This window comes from Merops nubicus, unplaced genomic scaffold (genome assembly GCF_000691845.1).
Source record: "Merops nubicus isolate BGI_N331 unplaced genomic scaffold, ASM69184v1 scaffold28570, whole genome shotgun sequence".
NCBI lineage: Eukaryota > Metazoa > Chordata > Aves > Coraciiformes > Meropidae > Merops > Merops nubicus.
Window position 1 is genome coordinate 67,818 of NW_008585414.1, and position 17,827 is coordinate 85,644.

Sequence of the window (17,827 nt, forward strand, 5' to 3'; positions counted from 1 at the left end):
CACTTAATAAAAGAAAAAAATTAACTAGGTGAATTTAGAAGCAATTGCCAGAAACATTTCAAATTAAAAATGTTTTTCACCAGCATTAAATAAATTCGATCTCCTTAAATGTGTTTTGATTTAAAGCTCTCAAAGCAAATTTATTTTGTCAAATTAGCATAAAACACAAGCAAGAATGAGCTATTATCGTGCCAATATTACCTTATTCAAGCAGATTAACTCTTGCTAATTATTAAATTACACATGTGGCCTGCTACATATGCTTAGTTTGTAAGAAGTTCTTAGTGTGTACCAAGCTCTAATTAGCTATTTGAAAGTGTTCGGGGTGATAGCTGAAAATGCGCTGCGCGTAAGGATCGCTGTCCGTTGCCATTTTTTGCCCCAGGTAGTGGTGGTAGCTCTCCGGATGGAAGTGTTCACAGTGAAGGCTAATCCATTCTCTTTCAGTACTGTACCTTTCTGCTTCGGCAAGTATTCTAGTGAGAGCCATGATATAGCTCAAAGCCATCTGCAGGGTCTCATACTTGGACAGCTTCTTATCTTGACCCCACTGCGGAACCACCTTCCTCAGGCGATCGAAGGCCGTGTTCAGCCCCTGCATGCGTCTCCTCTCCCTGGCATTGGCAGCCAGTCTCCTCTTCGCCGCGCTCTCCATCCGCTCCGAACCGCACTTCACAGGGCAGCCTGGTCCAGCCCTGCACTGCAGCTCTGGTTCCACGCCTGAATCCAAGGGACTGGCTTTGCAGGGTCTCATATTCGATGCAGCTTCGGTTTCACACACACAAAGATTACTTTTTAAGAGTCGGGTATCTAAAAAGTGCTAGGGAAAGCACGCGTGTGGATAGCCTCCGTACCTCTTGAATCTGTTTCCGGGTATCAATGATGGGATATTTTTCTTAGTGTTAAAAAAAAATAATTAATTTTTAAAAAGCTCTTCTGGTTCTTCTGGAAATGTCTGAAAAAAATCGCTTCTTATTGTTTAAAGAAAGAATAAAGAGTTTTTCATGTCTTAATCTTTCATTCTTTTAATTTCTTGAAACTCCAAGAGATAGAAAACAATGAAAACTCCATTCTCAAAACATAAGTTACGGAAGAAAATTGTCCATTTAACCCAAAAAGGATCTTAGTGGGTTAAAGACACATCAATTTTAAATGATCACTTGAAATGAAAGAAGTTCTGATTCAAATTAGGAGAGTATTTCAAAAGGATGAACGGTTGCGATCAGAAGACATAACCTGGTAACAGAAATCTCTCCTTTCTTGACTCCTGCTGGCAAGCAATGATTGTGTCTTACAGACAACGTGAGGCTTTATAGAAACAGCAAAAGCTGAACAGGTGGTGGCAGGTGGGCGGGCGGCACTCTGCGTCCATCCCAGTACCTTCCCACCCTGGGAACTACAGGGGGAAAAAAAAAACAAAACCAACAAAAAAACCCAGTAAAATCCGAACATTGCAGCCTTCATCTGTTGAGAAGTCTCCCAAAGCCATTCTGTCCAGCCCTAACAACTTGCCATCTGGAGTAGTGTCTGGCTGGCCCCACAAGACTCTGGGCAGTTAAGCAAAAGACCCTTTCAATCTGTTGCAACTCAGGGAAAAAAAAAAAAAAAAAAAAACTCGTGCATTGTAGTATTTGTATATTAAAACATGTGAAAATTCTGGTTAGATAGTAGTAAAGGTAGAAGAAATAACTGTTCTAACGGAACAGAGAATTAGTTTAATTGTATGTGGCTGAGAATACTGCTGTTTTGTGCTATACGTTACCAAAATAAGCAGACTCAAATTATTCAGCACCCTTCAGCACTCGCAATTTAATATTGTATAAAGTACACAACACAGAGAGAAGTACCTTGAGAAAAATGTGGTTTATGTATTCACCTGTCAGCAAAGCCAATGTCTTTAAAATAATTTAAATATATTTAAATACTTAAAATGTAGCTATGAATTTATCTAATAATAATTGTAAAATATTTACACGGGTTGTGATATGGACATACACAAAATATGCAAGTAAACAAATCATCTGGAAACTGCCCTTTTTAATTCACCGTATTAAAGTATATATGTGTATATTCTGTGATTTTTTTAAGCATCTTTTTAGTAATATCCCTTAACAACCAAAGAGAATAAAAGAGAATGTGAAAATATAAATCTGATCAAGGGATCATTTCTGCTACCAGTTGTAATGATAGAGAAGCCACCATATATACACCCATGCCCCACAATCAAAACATCTTTCTTTTACTGTATTTGTGTTATTAAAACCATTCTCTACATAAACTTAAACGGAAATATCATTTAATGATGTATACAAAAGGTACAAAAAAAAAGACCCGCCACACAATGATTTATTATCTGTATTGATTTCAAACTTAATTAAATTGTTACCAGCATTCATAAATTAGGAACTTTTTTCATTAGAGACTGAATACTGTATATTTATTTAGAACTATAGCTCAATTGTTTTCATTATGATTCCAAAACTTGGTGTAGTTGTAAACAGCTGATTAATCCCTAGCAGAAGCAATGACAATGAAATGAGGTTGAATAATCCAGAAACAATAGGATGCAATTGAACACTAATGGACTCCAGCATGACAGATGTGGAACGTAGGCTGTTACGCCCAGTTGCTCTGCTCTTAATATTCTGAATCCTAATGGTCTTGACCAGAGGCAGTAGTTGGGGTAGGGAGTCTCCATTATTCCATTATCAAAACGTATGCCACATCTTCAATTTTTAAAGAAGTAAAACTGCATCACGTTTGATTATAAATGTTCAACATTGCTATCTGTGTGCACTGACCTGTTCTCCCAAACGTAAAGAACGACTACCACACATGAAAATGCTGTTTTCTGATTGACAATTTCTGATGATTTGTGTGTGCGAGAGAGTTGAGAATAGCACCTCTCAGAAAAACCACACAGCCATATGTCTTCCACAGAAGGGTCAGTAATTAGAACTTGTGAGATACTTCTTTTTCTGAAGACACTTCATGGGAAGTATTGCATGTGCAGTAGGAAAAAAAAAAAACCCACACCTCTGATCTTCATGCTATTGCTAGAGCATATGTCAGTGCCACAGCCTTCTATGCCTGAATAACTTTGTTAGTTGAATCTTTTGTCTCTTAAATCTCAGGGGATGTTTAATGTAGAAGAACATAATAAAATTACGGTGGCTTTCAAGTAAATAAATATGGTGCATCCTCGTGAGATAGCTATTACTCAATTCAGATAATTAATCACTTTTAGTTTTAAGAGTGTTATTAACTTCATACCAAAAATATGAAAAGCACCCCTTTAAAGTACTATATGGTATAATACTGTATTTTTCATTTGTCAAGCAGTTTTCCTATTTTTCACTTAATATGTCCTGCCAGTATCAATTAACATGAAGACTTAAGAACTGTAATTTTCAGTATATTTGAAGAAGGTTGTACTTTACTCCACTAATTCATAGTAACACAATACACGACAGCACTGTTAATTTCCCTCATCCTAATTGATTCCCCATCATTATCAGGCTTTGACTAACACCCTGATATAGTCTCAAGAGAGGAGCTGTGATTTATCTCTCTTACTGAACAAATTGTAACTTCACCTTAAATAATTTACTATCAAACCACAGGACAAGGGCATAAATCCATCTGGATTAATAATGAACCCCTAACAGGACTTTATAGTTCATAGGCAAGGTTAAAAATTGTTCCATAGCAGATCAAAAGGCCTGCTTTTCATCACTTACAACTGCTTTAAGTTTCTGCTTTATGAAAAAAAAATAAAAAACATTAGGTCTTTATCCCCATCAATTAATTTAGTTCATTTGCACAGCCCGCCAGCCATATGAAAATACAAGCTAGAAAATAAACTGCTTTATTGCTCAGTCAATAACAGAAAGAGTATCAGTGACATTGTACCTGGTTTCCTTCACCTGGTTTGATTTCCTCTGTATTTCACCTTGTCAGTTATTGCTTATGATTCTATTCCCTCCTCCACTTATTTTTAATAATTTCTCTGAGATCTTATTCCTCAAAATAATTTTTCAAATGATTCTCAAGATTTTTATAAGTTCTCAAAAGCTACTAGTATATTCTGATGTGATATACTGCTGTGGTGATAAAAACTGTTCTAGATCTCCACTTTTATTAGTTTCATCTTTACTGTACATCAGTCATTTCTCAGTAATTTATCTTTTATTTATTGTCCTAACATAATTTCAAGACAGAAGAACATTAGAATCACCAGAAATAAGTTCTGTGTCTGCTCAGTTACTCAGATTTCATTCTTTGAACCTGAACTATGTAGGTATAAATTCAGTGCTACTCCATGACCCTAGCAGCCTTATTCTTGATTCCCATTTTAATTCTGAAGCAGCATCTTTCATCAAAACATGTTTTTCTCTTAGAAAAACAGAGAAACACATAAGAATGCTTTTTCATGCATGATCCAAATTACTTTAGCACTTTTAAATTGCCACTGATATTAGAAAATAATGGATAGTTTCAGTCCATTAAAGAAATCAACTTAGTTAATAACTCAAATACAATTATCATAGCACCCACTAAGAAGAGCTGGGTATCTTCCACCTATACTACTGTGGAAAACACAATCTAATTACTTTTTGCTGTGGTACAACTGTGGCCAAACACTGATTTTAAAAGGATGTGAAAGTAACATTTCTGGCTAAAGTCTAAATCCTCAACACCTTCTCTAGTTATACTAAAAATAATACATACAAGCAATATATCAAAGTAAGGATCTTACCTCTTCCTCTTAGCCAGAAGGCACTATTTCGTCTCAGGTAGATCCTTTCTAAAAGCCTCATCAAGGCTTCTTAACACAGTAGTTTATACTGAGCAAAGCTGAAGGACTGACATGCTCTGTGCTGCTTAATTCAGAGCAGGTGGTTAACTACCAAAACATGACCATCCATAAGGGCCCAATGTCTAGGAATATTTGACTCAGCTCACAAGACAGGCTAGAAACCCATGGTGTGCAAAATAATGTGTGTTCCTTCCTTAGTTATTTACATTCTTTTCCCTAGCACAGCTGTAGGTCAATCAGAAAACCAAAGAATTCACAAATGAGTGTTGTATGCCAAACTGAAGGGAAATTTAGACACCAAGTCCTGCTGGGAAGTTGTACAGCAACCTGCAGCAGTAAGATGAGTTTACAACCATTTCACCCAGGCCTTCCCTACCTCATACTGGACACCCTTTTCTAAGAGTGCCTAGAACATTCCATTGTTCCCTGAAGTCTCTCTGAGATGAGCTACTTTTCTAACAGTTCAACAAGTAGTTCTCCCAGCCACACTGAAGGCTCTGCTTGCCACACTACTCTCCATCTATTGCTTCTTCTCAGTTTACCCCTTTGTCCTTGCCAGTCACACTTTTCTGTTCCACCTTATCTTCCTTCAGTAGCTTTCCCTCAGGTGAAGCCCAAAAACCATAGTTCCCCCAGTGATCCTGCACAACACTCCCTTTCAACATAATTTTGTTTTAGAGTATGCTTCTACAGCAGGAAGTCTAAAATCTGAAAAAAAAAAATAAAAAAATAAAAAATAAAAGGTTCATTTTATCATGGTACTTTATCACAGAAGAATATGCTTTGAACATTTGCAAGTCTAAAAATGTTTCTCACCTATATTGTATATTGAATGTGATTACCTGCATATATAGACATACACAAGACAGTTCATGAACAGAAAGAAGTTGCCACTTAGAATCATACTGCAACCCACTGCACCACCAAAGCAGTAAAAAAACCTTCCACGTACCACTACAAAGCTGCCACATTTTCTGAGTACTTGACACCATATATGTTCTCATGTGCTTAAAAGTATAATCAGCTGCCAGGGTCAATCCCAGCAGTGCACACTCAGCCATCTGCACAAAGCTGGCCTGAAGTTTTTCACAACAGGACCTACAGGCCATACACAAGAGGGGTCTCACAGTTACCTGGCACAGTGTTCACCGTTCAGCCAGCCCTGTGCAAGGAGGCCTGGACACTGAAGCAGCACAGCTGGGTACATTCTTCTCCAAAGTTGAACTAACTAGCTTGGGCAAAACGTTCATGCTCCATCTCTTGAACAGGAATTCACTTGTGCAGCACTAGCTTCAGCAGCACTGGGCAGGACAAATATTCCTACAGCAACCACTTCGAACAAATTAAAATTACTCGTGAGGCATTACACAGACATTCTAGCACAGGCAAGAGCAGAATCCATCTATTTGAGATATAACTCCGTTTCTTTAACCACCCTTTATTTTGCTATATACCTAATTTCAGTGAGGCAAGAGTCTTCCAGAGAAGATCTTCCTTTACTTTATGGCTTGATACTTATTAAAATCACTATTTATGCTATGCGCTGAGAAACAGATGGGGAAAAGGATCTAGTTTACCCTCCTGACTCCAGACAGGAATTACTCTATGATTTCTAGTAGAAATTTTTCTGAACTGCTCTGAAAAACCTCTAACAGGGTAACTAGCAGCACAATAAATTATTATTTTTAATATTTTAAAAATGAAAAATATAATTATTTTTTCATATACCCGGTACTGCAGGACTAGAATGATAAACTAGGTGTTTGGGACATATTTCATCAGCTAATTTGATTGTATTTCCTCACAGCAGAAGGAAGTATGAACTCAGGACTCTTGGGTTCAACTCCAGACTTTGAAGAGAGCTCTGAACTGTCCAGGGGTTCATCCTGACCTCCCTCTGTTGTGGCCGCTATGTCCTCTCTTTCTCCAATGTATCTTATCCTATTGCCATCTTGCCCATTCCTCACTCCTATGCATCACGGTCTCCTCTGCAAATATAAGGGGATCTTTGAGACCACAAGGAGATAAACAACTCCCATGTTTCACCTCCTGTGCCCGGTGCCCTCTAGATACAATGAGATGCTCCTTTTAACCTCAAACTAGAGATATTGGTCCACAAGGGATACTGCAGAGATGGTAACAGTCAAAGCCCAACAGTTTATGAGCCAGCATACATGAACTAGGAATCATAGGCTTATTTTTCAAAGTTCATTTAAGTAACTAAATGTAACAAGATCTCTGACAGTGAGTTACAAGCAAAACCAACCCAAAAATTCCTACACTTTTTACAAAAAATGGATGAACCAAAACTTCTTAATAGGAAAATCATGTCGGTGCTCTTCCTTAAGCAAAAGATGCAGTCAGACATCCTAAAGCAACAAAGGCAGTGCAGTTTAGGATGTCAATTCATCTTAGCAGGACATGTGATTTGCTGTTACATCTTACCTGCTGAAAATTGAGGCTTTTGCTTAAACAAGTGGTCTTTCATGTCCTTTCATGTCCCTAGGCACTTGCTTCCCCCCATACACTGGCAAGACAGGCTGCAATGCAGCCACAGGATGAGTCACTTTCCCAAGCTGACTTTGTGAAAAAATCATTCTTAAACTGTAGTAATTAAATGTTAAATTATCTATTTGCTATGCCATGTAAAGCACATTGTTATTGTAAAGAATCATTGTTTAAAAAACAAAACAAAACAATTTTAGTCCTTCTACATTCAAAAAAATATTTTTTTTTAATTAGACAAAAAAATACCAAGATATTCATGTTAGCCTTTAAAATTGAATATTTTTCTTTAGAACTCAGAACAAAACCCACAAAAATTCATATGCAAAGAAACTTAACAGGTAACTACACTGACAGACAGATCAGCATTTTGTGCTGCAATTAAGTGATTTCCCTAGAAGTATCAATACCATTTTCAGCTCATTACATTTACCAAAATTCCTCCAAAAAATGTGTCTAATCTATACCTAAAATGGCAAACACTATAATTTCCAACTCAATCATGCCTGTATCCAACCTACTTGCTAACCAGTAACCACATATTTTACTGGAGCTTTGTTGAGAGCAGTGGTTTCCAGCTTTCACAAGAGCATGAGCAACAATGCTAACTAGGTAGCAGATGTCCTAGCAAGCTCTTACACTTGTGGGGTGTCAGAGCTCTTTCCAGCTACCTGTTGAAGATCATTAAACATCAATGTGTAGAAAGACAACTCCTTTTTACTTTCTCATACACTGTTTTCTCTTTATGTGTGGGGACTGTCTTCCTGATGCAGAGAGGAAAACTAAAGCTGTTCCTACATCAATATGGACTATTCATATGGCAATGAATGTTTTTTATCACAGGCTAAGGAAGAATAGTGGAGCTTTCTGTTTACTACTGAGAGGAGAAAGAGGAGTAGAGAAAGGGAGATACAAAAAGTGCTTCATGGTGTCAGAGGACTGTTAAGAATATGCTCTCACTGAGTTTCCCAGATATGCCTTCAGAAAGTCTTATTTAAAATTGAACAGACAAACAAACTACTTGCACATGCAGATTTTGGCCACACAAGCAGCCTGACACACTTCGAAAGCAGAATAAAAAAAACCACCATTGCAGCATTAATACATACTGTATTAAAACTTTCCTCTATAATTTCTAACTGTCAAAAAATTGCACTCTCTCAGTAAAAACACAGTTTCTCTCCCTGGACACCAACAGCTATTCCACTTCACTTCCAGTGAGTGCTTTTTCCTCATACGGCAGCCTTCCATGGGACAGGGCCAATAACAGAATCTGCAAACATTCAGCTTTCTATTCCTTCCACCAAAGTGCTTGGAACATTCATTTTCTCCATTTTTTCCTAGAGTGAAAAGTCCCTGTCAACCATTTATTCTCTTCTCTGTCAAGAGGCATGAAGACCCTCAGAGTGAAGCTGACATGATCCCAGCACCTAAAATCGTAGAAAACCAAGAAGACACGACTGCTGCAGGGTAGTCCATCTATTTATGAAACACCATTACTTATGTATCATCTCAATAGTGTAAACACTTCACAATCTGCAACCTGCTTCGCTCCAAGTACAAAAAGAACTAATATGCAGGAAAATATAAGGTAGTTCAAGCATGAAAATGAGTGCTCAAATTGATGAAAATAGAAACACTTCTTGAAAAGCAGACAAAAGCCAAAACTCTCAGAGAATGGTTTTGAGAAGCAGAGAAGTGCACAAGAAAGAAGCTCTGTACAGGATAAAATATGGTGTCTAATGCCATGAACCTGTGACGACTTGAGTGTGTTTAATATTAAGCCCTGAGCAATCTCACTGAACTCAATGGCAGCCTGCTTACAGTATTTAAGATCAGCATCAGCACCTGGAATTTCAGGGAAAAGAGAAAAAGCTAAGAAAGACAGTGGGGAAAGACAAGGGCCACAAGTTGAGGTATAAGTAGAGATACAGACAGGAACAGAAAGTGAGTATAAAAGGAAGATGAAAAACAAGGGAAGGTTTCAAGTGGGCTGAGGTGCAACAGTTTACAGTGCCTGGAATCTGTAGTCTATGATATTACAAATCATCTTATTTTTTCTTCCCAAACACTTTTGACTCACTGTAAGATGAAGAGATTGTAATGGAAATTTATTACAGTTATACATCTCGTTCCCAACCGATCAGGCAGAAGGCTCTGAAAACTCCTCATCTCCCAAAACATAATTAATGCTACAATTAACGCTTCTTGCCCGAAACATAATTGTGTATAGATTGTGTCATATAGTTTACTGACTGAAAGAAAAACACATGAAGCAGCAGCAGAGAGAACGATGCCAAAGGATGCTGTAAGCTTTTCAAAAAAATGATTTTTCAGTTCAGGAGGAGTTATTTTCCTGTGCGAACAGGCATAAAATTACTACCCACTGCCCCGCTTCTCATTGATTTCTACTTGGCACAGTTTGCCAGATGCTGTTTGGTCCCGGTGTTGCCTTGACCTCCACTGGTGACGCTGGCCCCTTTCTGCTTTGTTGGGCAGTATTTTCCCAGCAGGAAGGTCCCACCCCTCTAATAGTTCAGTTGCAACTTTTGCTAAAGGCTTATAGGTTCCCCATATGTTGTACTGGAGGGGCCAGCCTGACTGGAATTAACTCAGAAGTGGCGTCCAGCATTGTGGCTGGAGCTGGCCCAGAGGAGATAATAAATGCCCCAAAACTAATTAAATATTTTGTCTCCTGCTGGTAAACAAAAGGGAATGAGGGCAAAAACACAAAATGCCTGATTTAACTAGGATCTGTAAGTAGCTTGACAACGGCAACCCTGAAGTCAGTGATCCATGATTTAAAAGCCCCTAATGGGTCAAAGCTGTCACACAAATGAGACTTTTGTCGATTATCCTTTACTTTATATGCTTGCAAAACTGTTACATAAATGTAGTTACAATCAGTTTTCAGAGTATTTCACAACAGCATTTCTGGGGTAAGAGCCATGCAGTGCAGATATTTAACTGGAAGCATTCTTAACTTTCACTTTTACACTGAAAAAATACAGAAAATAAAAATGACCACTCAAAGAAATATGTATAAATAAGAAGTAACACCATTTCCAGTAACATTTTCAAGGATCTGAAATATCAGATGGTGCTTCCCAAAAATTATATAGAATTCTCTTATTTGATAGCATATTTAGTAGTATTTTTGAAAAATTGTTAGCTAAGTACCCTTTTCAAGGCACTTCTATTTAAAGAAATATATCTAGCATACATATAGAAGAATATATGTAAAGAAATCAGTTAAATTATTTAAATACTGAGTAATATATATTTAAAGAAATCAGCTAAATTATTTAAATAATGGATCAAATGCTTTTGATATATATCATTCAGATTTAATGAACTCAGTTTTTTAAATTAAAAACCCTCTCTTGTGACATTTTAAATATTGTATGTCCATTAGGATATACTACATACTTAAAATATACTAATTCAGACTTAATTTCTTTTCTTTTAGTAGTGTATAACAGTTACCATGTAAATATTCCATGAATATATTTTAGAATGTTAACAGAAGAAATCTTATTAGTAAAGAAAATGAGAATTGTAATCAGGTGTTCTATATACTAATTTCACACACATGCTTGACTTCACATTTATGTAATCCTCCTGCAGTCCACGGGACTAAATTTTGGATGTCCAGGATCTCAGTTCATAACGTGGCTGGTGTGAACTAGAATGTAACTTGTTTAATGAAAGCACAGCATTCACCTTTTCTGGGAGGGCATGTATTAAATCTTTACCTTTTCTTTAAGCCCATTTTTACTTACTGAATAAAAAAAAATTACAATAAAGTTATCTTTACTTGCTGAAATTTGGAACTTACTGAAAAATGGCAAGGATCAACTATATGGGTAAGAGAAAAGGAAACTTGTAAAAAAAAATTATATATACATATATGCACAAAAATTATATATACATTTCATTTTTTATAGTACTGCACCATTAGAGTTTTACTTGATAATTAAACTGTTATGCAAATTAAGTAAGCCACACTCAGCTGAAGCAAAAGTTTACACTACTAACTATAAGGCTGATATAATTAATGCTTTCCAAATTAACTAGGAACTTCTGCAGCTCTGTTGGTTTGCATCCTGCAGTAGACACATGAACGCCCACGCACACATGCATATGACACATCTGCTCTTTTGTCCAAATGGAGAGCAGGATGCCACAGAGGTTTCTCCATCAAAAGAAATGCAATTCTAAAAGATTAAGATGTTCTAGTTAGGTACATGGTGGCATTTGATGTTTAACTTGCAAATCTCCCAGGTGTCACATTTCCAAACTACAAAGAATTAGACATGATGGGTATATTCTAAAAGCTACTAGTAAAGCTGATTGTGAATAAAAAAAAACCACTTAATGTAGTGATTGCAAATATATATTTCTGGATTTAGAATGCACAAAGGACAATGTTGCCCGTTAGGTACATGAGAATAAAAAGCGATAAACCATGACTAGAAGAGCAAAATACTCACTTCACCCAATGTGTATGGAAAAAGGACTGACTATTTGGTATTAAAAAGCTTGTAATTTGTTGTTGTGTTGTTGTTCTTTTTTTTCTCTCATGAAGCTAGTTGTTACTATTCATTCCTTATTATTTCAGAGATCTCAAGAACCTCAAATGACAGCACTCTATCAGATTTTAGTGGAGTTTTCCCTTAATTACCCAAACTTGTGGATAGGGAAGTTCTCAAACTCAGTATCACAGTGCAAATTTCAAATGAAAAGCTTTTTACAGCAACATATTCAGCCACTTTAGTTAAACAGGCTTCCTCTTAAATATACAAAACAAATTACACAATCTTGCTTATTTCATTGCATATATTGTGGTTTATGTCATTCATTACTCCTGGACCTTAATTCCTAAAAAAAAAAATGCAGCAGCTACATTTCTGTTGCAGCTGGTCTTCTTCACATACAATTAAGAAGCAAAAAGGTATGCATTGCTTTGTTTTTCCTCACAGCTTGGAAAAAGTGTCTGAGCACAGTAATAACTATAGTTTTGTAATTCAGACTCACCAAAATATATGCAGTGATTAAAAGTGCTACCAGTTTAAAGAACTAAAAGCCCCATGAAAAGAGTTAACAGCTGGAAGACAAAGTTTGAAAACAGTGAACTGGAAACACAATATATTTTCAGCAGAAAATTCCTACATATTTTAACAAGGATTCTGACAGATTCTTCATAAGCTCATATTTTTATACTGAATTTGGATATCTTTCTGCTATACCTGAATCACGAAGTATTGGCTTCAGTACACAGATTGCTTTGTGGACTACTAGTGTCTGTGACAGGTGTTCAGGCCACCAGATTAGATGAAGGGGTGATATATATGCTTCTGTGAAATGCAGAAAAGGCTACCAAAGTTACCTAGTAATCCAGGTTGGTGATTCAGTAAGAGTCTTCTGAAACTACAAAAAATTCTGGCAAACTGCATGCAGATTCATTTCCCTTACTCTCCAAACCTTTTCTTTAGGGAAAGCATGTATCTTTAAGGTGAGTGGAAGCCACTTAATACATCTCAGGCATTCAGAGAATAAAGAAGCTGTGAATTCAAACTGTTCACTAAAGAGGAAACAAACCCAAACTTTGTACTGGTATCACTGAAGCCCCAAATGTATCACCATATCACTTTGTCTTTCTCTGATTTTGAGAAGTATGGGTGACAAAATAGGAACATGTACATCTGGACAGGGAACACAAGCTTGTATCTATTTATTTTAGAAGCGTTGTTTCCTAGAAAAGATATTAATGTATTCTTCCACAAAGAAAAATGATCTATTGATTAGACTGGTCTCGATACCTTGTACAAGGCATTTGCATAGGTACATTTCAGAAGGAGCAAATTTGTCCTAGTTACAAAAAGACCATCATCACCAGTTTTGGGTCTCAACAAGAAAAGATACTCAAAAACAGTGAAAAGGGAAAATGAACATACAGAACTTTCAGTCACTCTTCTGCTTTCTCTTGGCTGGCAGGGGAGGCTAACTGAAGTGATTAATTCCTATTGTACCTTTTCCAGGGTCAGGATTCCACTTTCTTTTTTGTCCATCTCCATACACTTGGGCATAGGACAACTTAATCCAGTCAGCACAACCCCCAGTCAGCAGGGAAATACTAGCAAAGATTACACCTCCTGAAGTACAATTCCCTTTGGAGCTCTTCCTGGAACTATCTGACTGTACCACCATTTAGACAATGCTACTGCTTGATAAAACAGTTGAATCCTTTGTTAAGAATTTCCAAAAGGAAACAGAAACACCAGTTAATTGCTATTCTGACTGGGACTACTTCAAAGGTGTCTTCTAGTACCTTGGGATATGGCGTGTTCTACTTTGGGGAGAATCAATCAGTAAGAGATTGATGAAGGGGTGGCGAGGTCAGGTTTGCAAATACAGAACCATCTGCAGAGTCTCCTGGGTTGGTACCTGCAGCACAGTAATTTACAGGAGCAGGTGTTTCCTTTTAATCTCCTTTTTTTTTTCTGCTGAAATTGTAACTTTATCAAGAAAGTGCCTGCAGTTTGCTATTAAGAGGGCACTTTGTTTATTGTTACTATTAAGTGCTGAAAGGTTTCTGAAAGTTGTGGTAATCATACTCCCTAAAAACATACGTAAGAATAGAGTCTGTGATGTTAAATGTGTAAGTCAACCAAACATATCTTCAGAAAGCTGCTATGCATGAATACATTGAAGTCCAAAAGGCTGTTTCTAAAACAGAATTACTTTATTCAGAAAGGAGCCACCTCATTCTGAATATGGGTGACTGAAATTACTATAGTCATTAAGATTATTTCTGTTTACAGCCATATCCCCTGATGGAGAAAGGAGGCTTCCTGAAACAGAAGAAAAAGCCAAGAAGTCCAGCTGGAATTTCCCACGTGAACTGAGGGTGGTGGAATGGGCACTGCAGTAAGGCTGCTTTGCAAAAGCAGAAGGTCAGTAGAGGGTACATTTCAACTGAAATTCAGGTTCCTGGCTTCGCTGCACCTCATACTCTGCTCCAGTTCTACTATAACCTACATAATCTCTTCTCTAGCCTAAATACCTCTCACCCTGACTCCCAGCCCGTACAAACTGTCTTTGCATCATTAACTTCTATTAGTAGCAAAAACTGAGGGCATACCCTTAACTGTTTTAACCATGCTTACGTATTACAGTCTCTACACAGGCATTACACCTCCTTGCCCTCTTCCTACCCCTCACAAACCTCCCTCCTCTCCTTCAACCTCCTTCCTCCTCACAGTTCTAGAAATGTTATTGAGAATTTTTTCATGGGTTTGCTTAATGTATTTTATCTACCTTGTCATTCTTTACAAGACAAAAATTACATATGGGAAAGTGGTTTCTTGGTTTGGGTTTATCAACAAATAGTCACAGAACAGCGGGAAAGTGGATAAAACTTAGGGTTTATACGATTAATGACATTAAAACCAAGGGCAGGTTCTCCTTTGCCAATCAGTGAGGCAAAACCCCAAGTCAGTGAACCTCTCACTAAAGAAACCGATAGTTAGAAAAGTTTAATTTTTCATATTCTGTCTTAGATGTTAAGTCTAAACAAAAGGTCTTAGTGTTAAACTGACCTCCAGAGAAAAAGAAAGTTGATACTTTTTGACTATCTGGTAATATACTGGGTTTTCTTATTCCATTTTCCTATTCTTTTGAAAAAATTTATTATGGTTTGTAGTAAACTTTAGGAAATAAAAGGACAGTGACTGAGCAACTGAGAAAAAAAACTTGTTTTGTGTTTTTGTTTTAAGTCTGGTAATTACTTTAAAGAGTTTTACTCCTCGGGTGTGGAGGGGGGAACGATGACACACCAAAACACAACAGAAGTCAGAATCAAACTGCTTCATTGGCAGATTTCTCAGTTTTTAATTGAACTAATTTAATTTTTACCTGATCTGGTATCACCCTTAATTTTCATTTAGTTTACTTTTTTTACTTCTGGGACGGTTCCCCCTGTTCCTGGCATGATTCCCTGTCACTGACGAATTCTGAGACAAAGAAATCTTTCCTTTCCCAGAAAGAACTGCCTCATCTGTTGCTAATTTCCCTTTTTATCCCTTACGGAACACATGGCTCCTTTCTACAACCTCTTGCTGTGTACACATTCATGAAATCTTTTATTTCCACATTTTGCAAAATTTTCCAATTTTGTTAACAACTTTGCAATATGTTTTTCTGCCTATTCTCATCTCAGGAACGTGAAAGAAATGCAAAAGTATTTTCATGAATCCTTCAAGCAGATAATTTAAAAAAAATGGCTTGTCATTTTCTTCTCATCTCTTTCAGCTGTACATTTATTTCCATAGTAACAAACTTATATGGTTTCTGTTGCTCACTAGTTGTTTTGTTGTTGTGGTGGTTTTTCTTGTGCTGGTTCTCCCCTAACACTTATTGCTTCCTCCCTCATGTTTATGTGCTTTCATCCTGACCCCTACATGAGCTATGCCCCTATAGAGGCACACACCAAAAAAGTGAATTGAGCAAATATGCATTTAAGTTTTCATGTCTTGGCTGTTGAAACTAGCCACAGATTTACTCACATTCCAGTGGCCTATAAATTAATGACCTTCTGTTGCATAATCTCACAATAAATAACTCTCAAGCACACAGGATTTTTTGGAATTGTATTTTCCCTTAACATCATTTGCTCTTGGTTCAACACATCCCTATCCTCTGCAGTCTTAATTCTGCACCAGAAAGACTAAAGAGACACTGCACTTTTTCCAACCTTCCACTTAGTGTCTTCATTTACCTTCTGATTCAACATTTAATGTAAACAACGCAAATTAATGTTTTTCTTAGAGAAATGTTGAATTCCAGACTTCTGTGTTGATAACTGTACTGTTATACAAGCAATCCAGAAAATTCTCCCTTAACCAAGTTTTATTTAATTATTGAGGAAGGCCTAGCAACCTGCATTAAGAAAGAGTCCATGGGAGATCCATGATGATGAAGACTGCATGAAATTCTATAGCACTCAAAGACTGTATTTAGCAGAAGGACCTAAAAATTGTGCTGCATAAGGTTACAAGATCACAAGGCACTAATATTTATGTAATTATGGTAGTCTCTTGGCAAAAACCTACCTTTAAGTAGTTTCCTTTCTGCATCTTCTGTGCTGGCTTTGGCTTTTGGAAATCGACTTAATTAAACACCCCGTGTCTCCTTTTATTGCTGTGAAACTCATGCAATTTTAAGTTCCAATTCCCATTTCAGATGTAATCAGACATTTCATTTGCTGCTAAGGTAACTCAACATTCCAGGTCTTGCTCAAAGTTAGATTAACTACATACACCAAATAAAACTAAGAGGTAAATCCTTCTCATGAAAACGTGAAGCAAGGCCACACAAACTCTAAATAATTTTATCTGAAGTTCACTCAAACTCTTCTTTGTACTAGAAAAGACATACAGAATTTGTCACAACAGTTAATTGCCTTTACTGTTGACTGAAAATGTGCATTGTATTAAAATATTCTTAGTGAGTAATTAGGATCACCAGGTCAACTACACTATTTCATGAGAATAAAGTTGCTACTCAGAAAATGAGTGTTCTTTTTCTTGCCACTCTCAGCAGCCTTGCTTGTTTTGCATATGGCTGCATGTTTAATTAGCAATTCTTCTGTAAGTGTCTGCAATTAGCCCAGTGATGATTAATAAAGTAACTCCTTTAAAGCTCCATTTAGGCAGCAGAACTGCACAATCAGGTATAATTAATTCATCATTAATAAATCATGGCTGATTAAGTAATCTGTTGATTACCAACACATTACTGCATAGTCTCCCACCTGAGCTCCGGTAATTTTTCTACTCTGAACAGAAATAGAGACAAAGTAGTAGTAAACTACAAAAAAAAAAAAAAAAAAAAAAAATCCTTGTTGAAAAAAATGCAGCAAAGAGATTGGTTTGGTCAGGAAATTTAGATAGCAAGTGTATTTAAAATTTACTGGGCTTTCTTCATTATTCATTTCCTTGGATAAAAAAAAATGTGGATGAGTGAACAATAATTGTTTATTTAGCTTACTTACATTCTTAAGGAAGGATTTTTTTTTCCCCCTAAGAATCTCAGATTCAGGGCCAGATTCACTCTTTGCTTAAGCCAATAGGAAGCAGGAAATGTACCAACACAAGCTTTCAGTATTTCTCCTCAAGAAGATCCAGATCACCTGCCAGATCAATGTGCTTTGAAGGAAGGCAAGGTCAAGGTGACTGCCAAATACAAAATTGCAACATTACTGCTAAGCTGCCTCCACAGCCATGACTTGCAGCCAGTGATGAGTCCATGCTTTTACACCACATTTCAGGTTCATGAACCTCAGCAAGGTATAATACAAAAGAACATACATTTCCACTTGGAGATTCCTTTTGCTTGCCACCTAGCTCATGAGCTTTGCGATGTGTTTAGATCATATTTTCAACACATTCTGGGTAGCAGCAGGAGCTAGAAATTTTTCTATCAAATGAATTCTAGGATTCT

The 17,827-nt window shown here is 36.9% G+C and overlaps 1 protein-coding gene across 1 annotated transcript; it reads right to left on the reverse strand.

The window, feature by feature from the left end:
* Nucleotides 1-298: 298 nt before the first annotated feature.
* ATOH7 (atonal homolog 7 (Drosophila)) lies at nucleotides 299-754 on the reverse strand. The gene has a single exon (XM_008947417.1). The coding sequence runs from the start codon at nucleotides 752-754 to the stop codon at nucleotides 299-301; it is 456 nt and encodes a 151-aa protein (XP_008945665.1).
* Nucleotides 755-17,827: the final 17,073 nt, after the last annotated feature.

Coding starts and splice junctions, on each gene's coding strand:
- ATOH7 (XM_008947417.1), bottom strand. CDS start 754: ATGAGACCCTGCAAAGCCAGTCCCTTGGATTCAGGCGTGGAACCAGAG.